The 19,352-nt window shown below is 42.2% G+C and overlaps 1 protein-coding gene across 1 annotated transcript in view; it reads left to right on the top strand.

Moving 5' to 3' along the window:
* CARF (calcium responsive transcription factor) overlaps positions 1-19,352 on the top strand; it is a 63,233-nt gene that overhangs the window by 9,342 nt on the left and 34,539 nt on the right. The window contains exons 2-6 of the mRNA XM_073646444.1: positions 5,851-5,966; positions 8,392-8,505; positions 8,744-8,837; positions 10,719-10,857; positions 11,778-11,862. Of these exons, the coding sequence (XP_073502545.1) occupies positions 5,851-5,966; positions 8,392-8,505; positions 8,744-8,837; positions 10,719-10,857; positions 11,778-11,862 (548 nt within the window). The remainder of the gene's footprint in view (positions 1-5,850; positions 5,967-8,391; positions 8,506-8,743; positions 8,838-10,718; positions 10,858-11,777; positions 11,863-19,352) is intronic.

Below are 19,352 nucleotides of genomic sequence, written 5' to 3'. Positions count from 1 at the left end.
AAGCCAGGCGGACAGTACGTAATTGCATCACGTCGACGAAGAAAGTTTTGAAGCGTGCAACAGGCCAAAAGAACAGAGTCTATTGATTTAAGCTTCATGTTAATTGGCGTATGAAAAACTCTGAAGCGGTTGGCCACGACAGCGTGTCAGAAAACGTGCTGTGTGGGTGTGTGTGCATGAGACCCCTAAAATATCTGCCCATGCAAAAGCATATATATACAGATAGAAGCCAAGCCCTCCCTCCCTGAAGAGCAATGATAGCAGATAATTGGTAGATGTCCTATAAATGAATTAAAAATGGAAACTCATTTAAGACCCCAAACAATACCTACTTCGCTAAAGATGTCTAATTTGTTCAAAGTGGAGTCACAGCCGGAGAACGCTGGTGGGATCTGAAAAACAAGGACGCAGTAGCGACCACCAATCGCGGACGATGAACGCAGAAAAGTCCAATTTATGCACCTCTACGTGTCTCAGTTCTGAATCGCTAGCGAGGTCGTTGACAAGGTGTCAAATACAGCGATGCACACTGCCCAGCGGGAGCGCAACGACCCAGGAATGGTCCAGGAAGCTTTGTAACGATCAGCGATCTCACAGCAGGGGCCTGATCGTTGCTACCTGTCAGACATAACGAGATCGCTAGCGAGATCGCTATTGCGTCACCAAAACGTGACTCATCAGCGATCTCGCTAGCGATCTCGTTATGTGTGACGGGGCCTTTAAAGAGGGAACCAGGGCTGAAGATGTTGCCAGTGCCTGTGAGAGAGATAATAACCTGTCGGGCCTTATCCATTATATCTGCCTGTAAATACTATACATATTCCTCGTCCCCAAGTAAATTCCAAGTTCTGGTTAAGAACCTTGTGTCCTCTTAATTTATTGCTGCCCTGGTCCCAGAAGAGAAATGCCTGGAGACAGCCGCGATTGGATGGTTTGAAGTAAGTGGAGAACCCCACATACACAGCCACACTTCAGAGGGAGGACACGAATTGTCTGTAGGGTGCCAGAGCGAGAGGGGGCTACAGCTCGCCCACGACTACCTCGCTGGGGCACCTTACACACACACACACCGATTACAAGCAAACAGGTCACAAGTGAGGATGTTACCTTTAGTAGCCATTCAAAACCATTTCTATCCAATTCTGTGGATATTATCAGGCCAAAATCACCAGGGTATGTGAACTGTTGATCAGGGTCATTTGGATGTTTTTGGTTGTTAGTAAGATTTAAAAAGAGAAAACACAGTAGTTTGATAATAAATGGCTTCACCCAACCAATAACCATGAGTGGAGAAAAAGTTTTTTTGTTATCGTTTATATTCTCTGAAACAAGGCCAAGAAAGGAAGAATTCTGCCGGGGTATGTAAACTTTTGAGCACAACTGTATATATCACATAGGGACACTGGGGTTGGAGCCTATACATCACATAGGATACAGTGTGACTGCTGTCGTCATCAGACTATGCCCACAAAGAACGTCCTGATTCAGGCACTGGCCAGAGTCAGGATGTAATTCTTCATTTCATGTGCCGCACGTTCAGCAGTGAATGCTGCGTGTGCATACTCTCAGTGTAAAGACGAATTTAAGGACCAATGCTGGGAAAACGGGGCCGGCTTCCTGAGCACTGTGGTCCTCGGGAATCTGCCCGGGGGGCTGGAGGTTCACCACCCCTGGAACAAGCCACCCAATATTAGATCAGTGGGGAGCTGGCACCTTCATCAATGTGCTGATTGAAGGTGTTACTGACTGAAGGCCCCATTTAATGCTTACCAAGTACAACTCTGTACATTTTGTAGTGCCTCTGTCTGGTATTCCAGCTCAGTTCTATTCACTTTAAGGGAATGTGTCGTCAGAAAATGACCTAAAGGCTCCCCACCCCTGATGTAATACGTATTCTGTTATATCAGGTGTAAATATAATACATGATATCAAAATGTCAAACATGCTGGAAGTGTTCTGCATGACAAATGTTTCATGAAATTTGAAGGGTACACCCTTGTACATTGTCATAGTAAAGGAAGGATACATCTCTGCTTCCCTTTGTGTCCTGAGTACCGACGCTGCAGCACCCATTGTAAAATATATTGCAGAGAATATTAAAGGAAAACCATTACTAAATTTAGGCTGCTGTAATGGAAAAAAAGGACAGAATAGTGAATGAGAGGATACATGAAGCACAGGATGCGGTTAAAATACATTCACAATAAAAAGGATTTAAGAATATAACGGAACAAGGTACCATGGCTCAGGGGCAGACTGAAGACTAAACACTAGGCTGTACCTGAGGCATTACAAAGTGGCCATTCATATGAATGGATTTTCTGTGTATTGCAGGTAATCTATTTCTCCTCTGGCCAAGGGAAAGGGATTTTTTTTTATAGAAGACCCCTGTAAACCCCTTAAAGAGTATTTAAACTTTTATTTTTTTTACATTTCATTATTGTGTCCAGCATGTAAAATTAAAGGAAATCTGTCACCAGGGTTTTTCTACCTAATCTTAAAGTAGTGAGACAGAGACCCTGATTTGAGTGATGTGTCATTGATTGGGCTGCTGGCTGTAATTTTTTATAAAAGTACGATTTTATCAGCAGGAGATTGTCCCTAGAGGACTAGTAATCCTGCTGCCGTGTAGTCCTCCATATTTAGATGCTCTGTATAGACCCGCCCCCACCACTGATTGGAAACTTTCTGCCTATGCACAGTGTACACAGGTAGCTGTCGATCAGAGGGGAGTACAGGTTGTTATTTTACATGGTGTAATATAGTAATTGAGAATAGGTTGAGTAATGGACAAACCATTCTAAAAGGAGTCTGTCACCCCAAATTCACACCTTTATACTAATCACATAGCCCTGTAAGAGATGACGTGACGATAAAATCGTTCTTTTCATTTTTAAATCTGTTCCTCCATTGCCCCAAAAGAGAACTTTATTGCAGAATGCAAATGTAGGGGTTCATTGCACCCTTGGCGTGGCTGAATGTCTTGGTAATCCCACTTATTTGGATTACGGCTTCTATGTTAAAGTGAGTGCTGTCTGAAGATAAACCTCCATTACAGTGGAAATAAAGTCTACACACCCCTGTAATAATGCCAGGTTTTTGCCATTTAAAAATATCCTACCAAGAAGAATAATTTCAGAGCATTTTAGAACTTTTAATGTCGCCCATAATCTGTACAACTCCCTTGAGAAACAAATTTAAATCTTTTTGGACAGAGAAAGAACTAAAATAATGTGGTTGCAAAAATATACATTCTTGAATTTATGACAGCATTCTGTCTTTTTGGGTAGAAGTCTGTCTTAGCATGACATATCTAGAATTGGCAATCTTTCCATACTCTCCCTTGCAGTAGCTCCAAATCTGTCAGATTGCTAGTGCATCTCTTGTGTACAGCACCCTCTTTGGTCAACTCACAGGTTTTCAGTTAGATTCAGGTCTGGTCCCTGGTTGGGCCATTCCAAAATGTTGATCATATTTTGGTAAAGCCATTCTTTTGTTAATTTGGCGGTATGCATAGTGTCGTTGTCATGCTGAAAGTTGAAATTCATCTTCAGCTTTTTAGCAAAAGGATGACGGTTTTGTTGCAAAATAGACTGGCTGATATTTTGAACTGTTCATAATTCACTCCACCTTAATTAAAGCCAAAGTTCCAGCTGCCAGATAACAGCTCTAAAGCATAATGTTGTCTTCACCATGCTTCACTTTGGGTATGGTGTTCTTTTGGTGAAGCAGAATGTTGGCTTTGTGCACACATACGCTTTGGAATTATGGTCAAAAAGTTCAACCTTAGTCTCATCAGACCATAACATGTTTTCCCACGTGCTTTTGGCAGACTTGATGTAGGTTTTGGCAAAACATAGCCGAGTTTGGATGGCCAGACAGATGAAGAATTTGGGAGATTGTTGTCACATGTACTCTACTCCTTTGGATGAAAACAGTCCTTCACAGACTGTTTATGAAATCTGATAGAATGGTTGTTTTTGAGTCCTGTATCATGCCAGCATTAAAGGATCCTGAGACCATTTATGTGTGGGTTGCTTCTCATCCATGGAGGTAGCTCACTCATAATTTTCCCTAAGATCACTGCCATGAATAAAGAATGGTATCTAAACGCCCTTCAAGAGCAACTTCTCCCAACGATCCCGGGGCAATTTGGTGATCAACAATGCTTTTTCCAGCATGATGGAGACCATGTCACAAGACAAAAGTCATATCAAAATGGCTCGGTGAACAAAACATTGAAATTTTAGGTTCATGACCAAGAAACTCTTCAGATCTCAATCCGACTGAGAACCTGTGGACAAACAAAAACACAGAAGTTGTGATAATCTCTAAGCATTTCTTAGGTAGTAGTGTGTTGTCATCAGTCAGGATTTGGCCCAGAAGCTGATATCCAGCTGCCAAAGGATCAACATTTTAAATATTGAAACTGTATAAATGTGATGTATTTATCAATAAAAGTTTAGAAACTTATGAAATATTTATCATTATATTTTAGTAACCATAGAAAAATCTGACTAAAAGATCTAATAACACTGAAGCAGCACACCTTGTGAAAACCAGAATTTGTGTCCGTCTCAAAACTTTTCGCAATGACTGTGCAAAGCTGAAGATACAACTGAGCGCATAAGCTATAGACTGAAGAACAAGCACTAAACTAACGTTGTGACATTTTCATTAGCCGCATCTCTATAATAATATATATAATCATAAACAAAACTTTGCTAAAAAATGGATTCGTCGACAAATCAGACTGTTGAACAGCTTACCTTGAACTGATCTCTTCATTTAAATTGGATCTTCGTGTCCATCTGAGGGCTTAGGGCGCCAGCCGGCTCAGCAGGTAATTGAACAGCGACAAAAGTAATCCAAGTGCTGTCCACCGCTCACTTAGAAACCTTCATGTATTCTTTATGATTAAAAGATGACAGTGTTCACACACAAATCTCAGTATGAGATGTCAGGAGCATGGTCCCAGCCGACAGCATGGTTCTAACACTTGGTGCTTGGATTATTTCTGTTGCTGTTCACACACTGCAGTTTACAGCAGAAGGATTGCCCATTGCTCCTTTACATGGCTAAGAGGAAAACATTGGACTATTCTGAAGTGGCCTTCTATGAGCCCTGACCTAAATCCTATTGAGCATCTTTGGAAAGAGCTGGAAAAGGCAACCTTCAAACACGAGACAACTGGAGCAGGTTGCTCATGATGAGTGGGCCAAAATACCTGTGGAGAGGTGCAGAAGTCTCATTGACAGTTACAGGAATCGTTTGATTGCAGTGATTGCCTCAAAAGGTTGTTCAACAAATTATTAAGTTAAGAGTACCATCATTTCTGTCCAGGCCTATTTCATGAGTTTAATTTTTTTAAAAATTTAGTAGAAGCAGGGTTGAAAAGCAATGACTGACTTTCGTTTGTTCATTTTCATAGATTTTTAATTTATTATTACTTTTGTCAGATTTAAGTTATTTCTGTGACCATTGTGGGTTTTTCTTTCATTAAACGAGGGGTATCGACAATTTTGACCACGTGTGTATATGGAGTAATGCACATTTTTTTTAAAGGACTGTGAAAGGCGTTTTCTAGTCTCCGAGTGACTGCAGACATTTCTTCTTTCTTACTGCAGACTGCTGAATTGTAACGGTGTGCAACTCTCACACTGTCACAATTCCACATTTGGGTGGGTGGTCCCAGACCGCATGTATGTGATTTCATTCACTTCTCTCAATTTTTTTTTTTTTCTATTGTGAGTATCCGGGTGAGACAAGTCAGCTCGTGACCACTGGACAACCCCTTTAAGATCATTATTGGGCAGAACATGATGATCATGTCCTTTTCTATATCTACAGGACTCACAGAAATGGAGAGCAGTGGGCTACAATGTGACACAATGACACATCCCACAGAACTGCTAATCGCTTGTACCAATGCGGACAGCATGGGAGAGCCAGACCTGGACCTCGAGGTCAGTAAGACTTTCAGGAATGGTGTCCAATACTGAACCATCCTTGTGTCCCCTAAATAGCCTGGACTGTATGGTGATGTCCAGCTCTCAGGATAGGGGAGAGATGTGCTGCTAATAGATTGTGCTTCCATCTACGAGTCCTAAGGCTGTGAACAACAAGTCATTGAGAGAGAGACCATCTAACAGGATCCCTTTAAGGCCACGTTCACACGTTCAGTATTTGGTCAGTATTTTACCTCAGTATTTGTAAGCCAAAACCAGGAGTGGGTGATAAATACAGAAGTGGTGACGTGTTTCTATTATACTTTACCTCTGATTGTTCCACTCCTGGCTTTGGCTTATAAATACCGAGGTAAAAACTCATCAAATATTGAACTTGTGAACGTTGTCTAAGGCTCTCCTCAATGACATCAGGGGGTTTCTTCTTCCATTCCACTTAATATTGGGGCCTGTTAGAATCCACTGGGATTTATTTGTTTAAAGGTCACTGTCACGGCTTTGTCTGAGCTTTTTTTTTCTCTTGTTGCTGAAATTTATTGAAAAATTTTCCTGAAAGATTCTTCTGTTAGTAACAGCAGATGCTTTGTTTCCTGCTGAACACGATGCCACATGATGCCCAGAGACCCAGTGTCATCTAATGTAAATGACGTCTCTGCTGATCACTAAAAAACACTGAAAAAATCTAACTTTTAGTCTAACAAGGGTCATTTTTTTAGAGTCTCAATCCCAGATCTACTAACTAACAGACAATAGAGACAATACAGCAACAGGACTCAATAATGCCAGTGAGTCCAGGTGGGATTGTATCTGTGAGTTTGCTTGTTATAATACTTAAAGAGAATCTGTCAGCAGGTTTTTACTATGAAATCTGAATACAGCATAAGGCAGGGGTTAAAACACAAATTGTAGCCATGCCTCTCTTATAAAGCTCTTTGTTTTTGTTTGCTTGCAATGATTGTTTTAGCACCAGGAGCTTATCATTGCTGGGACACAGCAGCACCTGCATGCTAGTCCGACACCCCCCTCACTGTCTATGGGCATTGTATATGCAGAGCCTGGTGTGGGCGGGGTTAGCTTCCTCAGCTTTGCTGCATTGCTAAATCTAAAAACTCTGTGTCAGAATGGCTGCACCCAGCAAGCTAAGTGATACATCGTTGGATTTAGCCTATATCAGGCGACGTACAGATTCCCTTTAAGGCTTATTATAGGACGTGCATAGTCTCTCTATATCAGTGCCACCTTGCAGAGTCACGACCCCAAAAAGGGTGACCCTCTGGAACTATTCCCTGTTGATCCTTCAAGTTCTCCGTGGTTTAAAGGGACTCTGTCAGCACAGAATGACTGTTCAAACCAAGTACAGGCGCTCAGTGCTCCATGGCAGAGCTAATCATTTATATACACCTTCCTAGCTGCTTGTTTTCCATCTATCTCCGCCTTTCTCTGGCTCTATGAAGCCAAAGCTGTCAATCAAAGAAGAGGGGGTGGAGATAGACGGAAAGCAAGCAGGTAGGAAGGTGTATGTAATGATTGCCTCCGCCATGAAGCAGCAAGTGGCGGGACTTAGTTTGAACAGTCATTTTGTGCTGACAGAGTCCTTTAAGGGTATGTGTCCACGATGTGTCCAGGCCGGCGGCCCAGACGCTGCAGAAGAGCCGGCGGCGACTTCCGCTCAACTATACAAATGAGCGGCACCATTTTTTTTTTCACCTGTGGACTTTGCTCAAAGAGGTTAGGTCTATGGGGATAGCCTGCATGCGGACCTGACGGAGAAATTGACATGCTGCGGTCTGGAAAGACGTGCCGCATTTCTGTTTCTGCAGGTGAGCCGCAGACGCATAGTGGACATGTGATTTCTAGAAATCCATCCACTATGCTGTAACATCCGGCTGCTGCGGGTTTCATGCTGAAAAAGTCCACCGCGTCAGACCCGCAGCGACTCCGGATCGTGGGCACACCGCTTTAGACATCGCAGATGCATTTCCCCAATGTGGTCAACAGGTTAAGGCCAAACTCACACATCCGACATTCAGTCTGAGTGAAGAAGTGAAGATGGCTGTGGTTCTCCAGGCCTGAACTCAACAACCTCATAAATGTCTATGAGGCTGTTGACCAAGGTAAGGGTATCTCCATTGGAGCACGTATCTGCATCATATAGTATAAAGTCCTCCATCCAGTCTTATCTACAGGTGGTCGTGTCCATGGTTCGATTTTGGAGCAATATCCATTACGCCTATCTGACATCAGAGAGAATGGATCTTAAAATACTGTTTACCCTTCAGTGAGCTGAACTATAGTGTGAAATCACGTTTCTCATCCACTACGGTAGTAAGAGATGCCATGATACCAGCACACACATTAATGTGCTCCTCATCGCTCACCAGTTACTTGTCCTTCACTCTATATACGGTATATATGTGGCCCTCAGGAGGACTCGCAGCAGCAGATCTCAGCGCTTACTGAACAGTACCACTTCATAGATCAAGATGGGAACTCCATCCGGTATGAGATTCAGGCTCTGTCTGGGACTAGTCCACAGATGGTAAGTCATCCATATGTCATTAAATACTGTATAATCATGGAGTGGTAACATGAAAAATAACATGTTAGGGCATAATAATCCATATAAGTGTATAATGTTAGAATTCAGAAATATCAGAGAAAATGTGCACAGACCAGAATATGTTCTCTGCTGTGTGATTATGTGTTAGGTATACATGTACACATTGCTGTGTAATACTGATCAGTCATCAGATAATCTATTTTCCTCTTTGATGCAGATGATATTGGCCAGTGAATCAGAGAATGGACAGGTGTACCATGTCAACGTCATTCCCTCCAACCAGACCACAGCCCAGCTTCTAATTCCTCAAGGTAACGGCCAGTGAGCTGTCAGAATAGGTTGCTGAGATGGCATCTGCCACTCAGGACACGGATCTATTAAAGTCCATTAAAATGATCAGTCTTAAAGGGAATCTGTCACCAGGTTTTTGCTATGTAATGTGAGAGCACCATAATGTAGATGCAGAGACCCTGATTCCAGCGATCTGTCACTTACTGGGCTGTGCATTGCTGTTTCAATAATCAGTGTTTTATAATAAGGAGATTATCACTACAGGACAACTGTGCTCATGTCTCCTAGTCCAACCTCGCCACCCGCACTGATTGGCAGCTCTCTGTCACTATACAATGTACACAGAAAGCTGTAGTGTGGGCGGGATTATACACAGCTCAACAACTGAGCTCTGCTAGATCTGCAGCAGAGAAAACGGTCATCCTGTCATAACTGCTGCACCTAGAAAACTAAGGGACACATCGCTGGAATCAGGGTCTCTGCCCCTACATCATGCTGCTGTCTTGATTACATAGGAAAAAAACTGCTGACAGATTCCCTTTAGCTGGTGACTGGTACCCTGCTCACAGATTTTCAGGGATACTGCTAAGATTTTTAAATTCGTCCTAAACCTGCTGCTGATATAGAAAAGTTCTGGTAACTACAGGTAAAGTTTAGATAATGGATGTTATTTACCACAACAGCCGCACTTTCTCTTTGTGTTGTGTTGCAGTTCTGTTCACTTTCAGGGCTCGTGCACACGACTGTTTATTTATTTTTTTTCTTGGACGAGTGCTATCTATGGTTATTCACATACAGCACTCATAACCATGATATTCTATGGGGCTGTGCACATGTCTGATTTTTTAAAAAAAAATTTTTCCCCTGACCAAGTGATTAGAGGAAAAGATCGGAGACATGTCAAAATCGGCAATGCAAAAAGCATGAAAAAATTGAGACTGCAAGCAGATGACATCTGAGTGCAGGTTGATCTTGATGGACTGTCAGAGTGGAGGAGATGTCGAAACTTTTTTCTTTTTCTCTCTGTGTCTGAGAAAAACTGATGCCACTTTGATCAAACTGTGATCAGACTCTGATCAGAATAATTGGACGTTTTTTTTTGGATGGAGAGAACACGGTTGTGTGACCCTACCCTTATAGGAATAGGCTGAAACATCCGACGCTGACCATGGAGAAGAGTGCAGCTGTATCTGGAAAACCATTTATTCAAGTGATATCATGTACATGATATTTGAGGATGGCACGCTGTCTTGGGAGGAGATTGCACCTTAGCCCACCCTAGAAATCACTAGTGCAGAAGAGTCCACGGCACGGCCAATATGATTGATTACTGCCTCATTGTGAAACACAACAATTGTTTTTGCCTATGTGCTCTACAATAAAGGAGTAATTAATCATATTGGTATAGCTGTTCCTAGAAAAAAAAATTGCCTTTGTTTTCTAATCTCAAGCCTAAACAGTTTCCTAAGCACGTGAGCATTGAAGGAGCCATATTGACGTGTGTATATGTAATATTTGTGTTGTGTAGGCAATGCATGTATTAAACTATCACAATGAAGATGGTGTTAAAGGAAAACTCCAGGAAAAACTATTACACTGTGTTCTGCATGGTTCAGGGTATGACGGGTGATGCATGACTTGGGGATTGCCCCCTTGGTGCACTTTGCATATCTGGGTAATGCACCCCTCCTGGGAGCCCTGAACCAGGCATGATCCTATATAGAATATTCTTTCTTCAGCCAGTTAGACCTCTCCTCAGTACACAGAAATGTACCAAGCTATGTAATAAAGGTGTATTCATCTAAAGGTAAAGTAAAAAATGACTAAAGAGACGGGTGTTATTGTAAGGCCAGCGAATGTTACTGTAATGGTAATGTACAATCTGTCTTTTATTAATGAAGATCCTGCCGAACACAACCAGCCAAGAGAGAATATGCCGACCGTGCCGAGTGCCCCAGGAAATGCTGTGCCGGACCCCCCCGGCAGCTTACTGATTCACTCCAACACTACACTTGATGTATCCAAGAAATCACCTGTCAGGTAATAACTAGTCACGTCATGTATACTGCAATGTTGTCTTGTCACGTCATGATCATACCGCCATCGCAGCTACACTTCTTTTATACTTTATTTGGCAATTAGTATGATTTCTGTCCTTTCAGCCAGAATCCTGATCATTAATGTCCACATTGCAAAAATATGTGTCTGGGATGCTGCATAGACTGAATAATAAGCGACAGATCACTATAGTGATGGGGAAGAATAGATAAATGACCCCAGTGGCCATACACATGAGAGAAACCCAATGACTTCCCTGGGATAATAAGATTATCTAATCTATATGGTGTCTCCCGACCCTCCACGATGGCAGATGATGGGTGAAAGAAGGATCTTGCTTTTTGGATTTGTTCTTGCCCAGGATAATTAGGTGCCAGAAAGGTCTGGCAGCAGCTTGTTCCCCTCTCCCCATTGAAATAACTAGGCTGAGCCAACTATACATATTCATACTGGAGTAGAGAGGCATAGCTGTCAGCCAAACACTATGTAGATGTACAGCCACATTATATGAGTTGTTCATGACTTGTATATTGATGGCCTATCTTTATAAAAGGTCTATGGTGGTCCGACACCAGGCACCCCCATCCATCAGCTGTTTGCAGCTCGCGCTTTGGCCAGGTATAGTGTTCTTTTACTGCAGTTTAGCTCTTATTGAAGTGAATGGAAGCTGAGCTGCAGTAACTGAGAACGACCACTAGCGTACAAAGCTGTGATGTTCTGGCTCCATACACACTACATCTGGGCATATCGGGAGCGCTGGGGAGTGAGAGATGTCGGACCCTCCAGATCTGATATTGATCAGCATAGTCCATCAGCGTGTGCTCACAGCTATTGTCTAATCAAAGCTTGATATTCTTTAGTGCACAGAAAAGTGTTCGAAACTTTCTAACACATGTTTTTAGGTTGTCTGTAGAACAGTTTCCCAAACCTCTTCAACCACTTCCTCCCAACATTCCCGTTTGGGCACGCCGCCTTAGGAATTGTGAGGTAAGCTGAATTTTGTAAGATTGCAGCATGACAATTACTGACATTCATGTATATAGTTGGCTGTGTAATCTGCTTCCCCAGTATATTTGGATGGTCATTATTCAGTTATGTGCACTGTCCTATCTAGCAACTTCCTTGGTGACCTTGTTTCTTGCAATATGGTCACTGCTTTCATTTTGCTAATGGCCATTGAAAAATAAAAGGTGTTAAATATGCCTCTTTTCCTCTTCACCAGTTTTTTTTTTTTTTTTGAACAATACATTTTTATTGATAGATTAGAAATTTAGCCAAAAAGGTACAAATTAAAACTTTGTAACAAACATATGTTTAGATGGGGTACAACGGAGAAAACGAACATAAAGGGCAAGAGGGTATGGGAGGAAAGGGGAGAGGTCCGAGAAGAGAGAGTGTATCAATTCTAATTCCAGTCTGACAACTCAAGACGAGTCGGGGGAGTCAGGAGCATGCAGGCGAAATGAAGGTGTCACGAAGGGGGTGAGGTTAGCATATTCCACCCAAGGAAGCCAGATTTTCTCATATTTTAGGACTTTATCTGAGAGTATGGCTGAGTTTTTCGTTAACCATATACAAAGTAAGGCGCCTCTTAACTCCGAATAATTCTAAACTTGATTTTTTCCAAGCCATTGCTATAGTTTGCTTAGCAGCTAGAAATATAAAGAAAATGAGGGTTTGGGTGTGTTTAGGGGTGTTAGGAATACGTTTGTTGAGTAAGGCTTTCCAGGGTTTTTTCTTAAGGTTACTATTTGTGACTGCAAAAATAAGTTGTTATATTCTAATCCAGAATCTACGCACTATTGGGCATAGCCACCAAATATGGTAGATATCCCCGGAGGATCTACAACCCCTAAAACAGCTGGGAGAGTAGTTAGGGACCACTTTAGCCACTCTGGCTGGGGTCCGGTACCATCTAGTTAGCACTTTATAGTTTGTTTCCAGCATTAAAGTATTTAATATACCTCCTGTTGTGAACATTTGGAGCCGATGTCAGATTCCCAGCGAAAAGTATAAGTTAGATTACTTCTATGTGAGGTATGATTGATATGGGAGGAAAGGAGAGAAACTTTACTTGGGGCGTGTGGATTTTGACGGCACCTTTGTTCAAAAGGAGTAAATGTGTACGGCAGGGTAGAGTTTCTCAGCAGTGAGATGATGAAATTCTTAAATTGTAGGTAGCGAAATATTTCTTTAGGGGGGGAGTTTATATTTGTCTTCGAGAGCTGGGAATGGGATGATGCCGTCAAAGTGAAATAAGTGGTGGATTCTTTTAATCCCGGCTATAATCCATAATTGGAAATTTGAGAGGGTCTCGTTGCCTGGTGGAAACTGTGGGTTAGAGGCAAAAAAGGAGAGAAATTAGAAGAATATTTTAAGGAGTCCCAAATTTTAAGCAAATGCGATATAACAGGATTCGTAATATGTTTGCATTGGGTTGGGAGGGAACATAATAAGGTTTGTAGAGTCAGTGGATGGCATTCAGGAGCTTCCAAGCAAAGCCACAGTTGGGGTTCTGAATAGGCATGATACAGAGCTAATTGGGCTAGCTGGGCTGCTTGGTAATATTTAGAAAGGTTAGGGACTCACAAACCTCCTTTCAGGTGGTGACGATATTATAGAGTTGCTATATTAACTCTTGGAAGACCCCCCCCCCCCCCCTTCCAAACAAAGGTGTCTACTAGTCGTTGCATTTTTTTAAAGTAATGTGATGGAACAGGGATCGGCTGAACTCAAAAAAGGTAGAATATTTTGGGGAGAAAAGTCATTTTAAGCGCCCTTATATGACCTAGCCAAGAGAGGTGCAGCTTCTCCCAAGTCTGAAGAAGCGAGTGAAGTTTATGAAATATTTGGGGGTAGGTTGCTGAAAAAAGGGAATCCAAATTGGCTGTTAGTTTCACCCCTAGGTATTCAAGATGGTTAGTGGCCCATTGAAACCGAAAATCTTGTTTAAGCTGGGAGACGATGGCGGCGGAGAGGGAGATGTTCATGGCATGCGATTTTGTTTGACTTATCTGTAAGGCTGAAATTTGTTCAAAGTTGTTAAAAGTTTGAAGTAGGGCAGACAAAGGAGATTGCAGAGCAGTTAGGAGGAGCAGAATATCATCCGCAAACATAAAAAGTTCATGGGAGACTGATGCAATTTTTATCCCTTGTATGTTCGGGTGGGAGCAGAGGTAGATGGCTAACTGTTCGATGGTGAGGAGAAATGATAACGGTGATAAGGGACATCCTTGGCCTCTTTTGATGGGAAAAAAATCTGAGGAAAAGCCATTGTAGCGACGCAGGCCAAAGGGGAACTATGTAAGGCATAAATCCATGAGAGGAATTGATCAGGGAATTTCCATTTCCGCAAGACCACAAACAAATCTGGCCATGATATAAAATCAAAGGCTTTTTTAATGTTAAGTGATAATAGCATATTAGCTATATTACGTTGTTTGCAATGATGCAGAAGGTGGGCAATCCTCCGTATATTATCTGACGCTTGTTTTTGGGGTACAAAGGAGGAATTGATCAGGGAATTTCCATTTCCGCAAGACCACAAACAAATCTGGCCATGATATAAAATCAAAGGCTTTTTTAATGTTAAGTGATAATAGCATATTAGCTATATTACGTTGTTTGCAATGATGCAGAAGGTGGGCAATCCTCCGTATATTATCTGACGCTTGTTTTTGGGGTACAAAGCCAACCTGATCTTTGTGTGTAAGGGAACCAAGACCTGAGTTTAGGCGTTGGGATAGGATTTTTGCTAAAAAAGTTTGAGGTATATATTAATCAAGGATATTGGTCTGTAGTTTGACCATAATGTATGATCAGAGTTTGGCTTGGGTATCCTGGATATTGATGCAAATAGGGATGATGCCCTGATCTATGTCTGTCTCTCAGAGAATTAAAGCGCATCTGTCAGCAGGATTGTGCTCAGTAAACCACATACACCATCAGGTGGGTAACATTACACTGATTATAATGATACCACAGGACGGATTTAATCAACCAAGGTATCATTTTAATCAATGTAATGCCGCCCACCTGGCAGTGCATGTAGTTTACTGAGCACAATCCTGCTGACAGGTGTGCTTTAAAGTAGTTAGTAAGATAGGGGATTAGGATAGAAGCATACTTCTTATAATAAAGAGCTGTGAATCCATCTGGGCCTGCGATTTTGTTGACTTTTAATGGCTGTTTCTATTTCTGGGGGGTTGTTGGGACCAGCGAATAGTTCGGTCCGCATTTTCGGAGAGGCAGAGGTCGAGTTCAGCTCGTGTGTGTGTGAGGGCATGGTATGTCGAAGGGGAGGGTAAGCTCTTCATCTGGGACTCCAAAACTGACACCCCACTCTCAAGAGCAGCTATTTTAGCACTTCTATCTATCTTTTTTTTTACGAAAGGCTTCTTCAATACAGAATCCCCTCAGTACTAACTTGTGAGCCTCCCAAAGGGAAATTGGTTAAGAGGCTGTCTGGGTATTTATAGAGAAATAATCGTCCAGATGACTCTTCAGTCTCTGAGCAATCTCAGGGTAGGAGAGTAAGGAGTCATTTAGAGTCCAGTTGAATGAGCGGGGACGTGGATATGGAGTAGAACAGGAGAGGGTGACTGGGGAGTGATCCGATCAGGGAGTGGATAGGATAGAGACATTTGTGATATTAGGTATGAACGTTGGGTGGACAGATATGTGATCTATTCCAGTATAAACCTGGCGACGTGGGGAGAAGTATGTAAAATCTTTAACTGAGGGGTATCGTTTCTCTCCATAGGTCCACCCAATTGTTCTGTGAAAAGAGTTTGTTGAGAGCAGTAGAATCTGTAGAGAGAGAGGAAGACGAGGGAGCTGGGAGTTGAGGGTCTGTAGGTTTGTCAAGGGTAACGTTTAATATACAGTTGGAGTCTCCATAGAGTAGTGTGCTCGCCAAATAGATTGGGGGGAAAAAAGGCAGATTGATGATTTTTGGGAGCATAATAAGAAACTATTGTAATCATCTCATCAGAAAATGAACCTGTCACCAGTAAGTAACGACCTTCCCTATCTGCAACTAAAGATTTGAAAGTGAAAGGGACAGACATCTTAAAGCAAATGGCAACCCCTTTGGTTTTGTTTGGGGCATTAACTGTATAGAAAAGTGGATACAGTGAAAGAAATAATTATTTGATACCTTGCTGTTTTTGTAAGTTTTGCCTACTGACAAAGACATGAACAATCTATAATTTTAAGGGTAGGTTCATTTTAACATTGAGAGATAGAATATCCAAAAAAAATCAAGAAAATCACATTGTATAAATGAGATACATTTATTTGCATTTTGCACTTAATACTTGGTGGTAAAACTCTTGTTGGTAAGCTCAGCAGTCAGGCGTTTTTTGTAGTTGATGATGAGGTTTGCGCACAAATCAGGAGGAATTTTGGTCCACTACTCTTTGCAGATCATCTCTAAATCATTCAGATTTTGAGGCTGTCGCTTGGCAACTCGGAGCTTCAACTCCCTCCATAAGTTTTCTATGGGATTAAGGTCTGGAAACTGGCTAGGCCACTCAATGACCTTAATGTGCTTCTTTTTGAGCCACTCCTTTGTTGCCTTGGCTGTATGTTTTGGGTCATCCAGGTGTTCATTGGCAAACTTCAGACGGGCCTGCACATGTGCCTTCTTGAGCAGAGGGACCTTGCGGGCACTGCAGGATTTTAAACCTTTAAGGCGTAATGTGTTACGAATGGTTTTCTTTGTGACTGTGAACCCAGCTGCCTGGAGATCATTAACAAGTTCCCCCCGTGTAGTTTTAGGCTGATCTCTCACCTTTCTCATGATCAAGGATACCCCACGAGGTGAGATTGTGAGAGTTTGTGATGAATCGTGGATAGGAGGTGGAAGTGACTGGGGATGTGGTGAGGAGGGCCAGGATTAGGGGTGATGTCACCAGCAGTGAGGAGGAGAAGAGAAAGTGTTAGTAGGTGGGAGCAGGAGAGAGCATGAGGTGGCTGTCTGTGCTTAGAGACAGAGGATTGAATGTTGAGGAATAGTTCAGAGGAGGAGGTGAGATGAATGGGGAGGATGGAGAGAGATATGAAGAGTTTGTTGCTGGGTGTAGGGATTACGGGTGGTTGTAAAAAGTGAAGGATTATAGAAGAGATAGTGAAAACAAAGACAAACATTGTTTTACAGTGTCCAAGTATCCAGTTACCTTCAGTTCCCTTCAGGTTCAATTCAGGGATAATTCAGATCTCACACTTAAGGCAATGCACTGCAGACACGTCTATAGCAGACTCCTTGCTCACAGTATATGGGCTACAGAATGCATTCAGGTGTGAACCAGAGGGGAGTGGTCTGTGGTCAACTTGATCAGCTGATTAAGGCTAAGCCAGATGCTGGATATTCAAGGGCCAAGTAAACAAGGTCATAAAAAAGTGGGGGGCAGTTGTTAGTTGAAGAACGTACCAAGTGTATATAGAAGCAGAGGAAGGGAGAGGTCAGCATGGGAAAGTTGGAACACGTACCAAGCGTATATAGAAACAGAGCAAGGGAGAGGTCAGCATGGGAAAGCTAGATCACGTACCAAGTGTATATAGTATACGTATATTTTTTTGGATATTCTATCTCTCAATGTTAAAATTAACCTACCCTTAAAACTATAGACTGTTTATGTCTTTGTCACTGGGCAAACTTACAAAAACAGCAAGGGATCAAATACTTGTCCCCTTCTTACAATGAAGGAAATAAGAACGGGTTTGATGTAGTGGAGAAACGTGTCTCTTAAAGGCTGATCATGTCTGCTTGCTGGCATCTGTAATAATGGAAGGCTTTGGTACGCTTGTGCGGGGAATTAAGACTGAGCAAATTGTGAGAGAAAACCGTTAATAGCATAATATTAGGGGTATTAGCAACGCATATAAAAACTCCACATTTGACCTTAAAATGGTGATGAGGGCATCATGCTGAGAATCGTAGAATATTACGATTGCACTTGGGCCGACAAAGGATGTAGGGGTTGAAATGGGTAAAGAAACTAACACATCTTGGGCGAGGTGTGGGAAACTGAGAGGAAAGGGGGGGAACGACGTGGCAAGTGTTGAAATTGGCTGCGCACATTGTGCAGACCAGCAGTGTGTAGTAACACTGGAGGGACATAAAGGAATGCAGGGAGCAACGCGTTTGGGGACATTACTGATAATTATTGTATTTAGGAAAGTGGGAATCAGGGTGAGCTGGGGATATTTAGCAGGCAGAGAGCCTAATAATTTAAATTCGATATACCAGGTTAGCCTATTTAATGTTGGAGGTCTCTTAGATTAGGGGACCAACAAGTAGATAAGGCATTGAAATAGAGGTGGTCAAACGTTAGGTCTGGCTAAGGAGGAAAAGGGGGAATAGCCAGGGTAAGTTAAAAGCAAAACCATGAGAAACAAATAACAGGATTGAGGACCAACAGTCGTTAAATAGGTAAACATTAACCAGGGATTTTGTCGTAACTTATCAATTATCAGGCTAGAAAAATATTAAAATTCTAAACAAAATCACTGGTATAAAGCTGCAAAGTCCTTGTTCAGCAATACAACCATTAAAAGTCACTTATCCTTCTTGGACGTACTACTGGGATGTGGATAGTAACCGTGGTTGTAAGGTAAAGTTGGAATAGCCTTGCAGTCTTGAGTGTATAGTATCCCGACCAATACACTTGGAAAGTATCTGGAATGAGAAAAACTGTATAACGGTGTACAGACACCTAATCAAATAAATCAGCTTAAGCATCACAGAGGTATGAAGACTATTGAATTAGTCAACAGATTTTAACGGATTATACTAACAGGCTAGTGATTGCTAAAATAAGTAACCAAAATAGCTATTGAACAAACTCAAAGAGCATCTTAAGTATAAGTAAGGTCCAGAATTATAGTCTTCAGTTCACGGAGGAGTAGGTGGATCCGATGGCCTGGAGTGGCGTTTTTAGCTTGCTGTGAAGGAGTACAGGTTGGAGGTGAAAGCTCCTGATCCACAAGCCATAATTTAGCGAGGCAGCCTTTTGCCCCCTCAGGAGAGAGGATCGTGAGTACCATGTCGAGGTGGGTAAAAGACAGCTTGAAGGGAAACCCCCAACAATACTTAATATTTTTAGCACGCAGAGCTTCCAAATATGTCTTCATTGCCTTCTTTTAGCAATTGTAGAGGGGGCCAGATCTGGGAAAAGTTCGTAGGAATTGCCCTGAAATCTCAAGGGTGAGGAGTTCTTACCGCTTGTAGAATTTGCTCCTTCGTTTTGTAGAAGTGCATTTTGAGAACAATATCCCGTGATGGCCCATTAGGTCTGCTCTTAGTCAGGGCTCTGTGGATGCAATCCATCTCCAGAGGTTCTATAGAGATTCCTGGCAGAAGTTTTTAAAAAAGGTCTGTAGTTGTGGATTGAAGATCTGTAATCGTCTCGTGCAAACCTCTAATACGAATATTGCCCCTGCGGGTGCGGTTTTCGAAATCTTCCAACCTGTTA

The sequence above is a fragment of the Phyllobates terribilis genome, unplaced genomic scaffold (assembly GCF_046119375.1).
Source record: "Phyllobates terribilis strain yellow unplaced genomic scaffold, ASM4611937v1 Scaffold_9__5_contigs__length_417890890, whole genome shotgun sequence".
Classification (NCBI taxonomy): Eukaryota; Metazoa; Chordata; class Amphibia; order Anura; family Dendrobatidae; genus Phyllobates; species Phyllobates terribilis.
The sequence above is the reverse complement of the archived record's forward strand: the minus strand, read 5'-3'. Positions and strand labels throughout refer to the sequence as shown.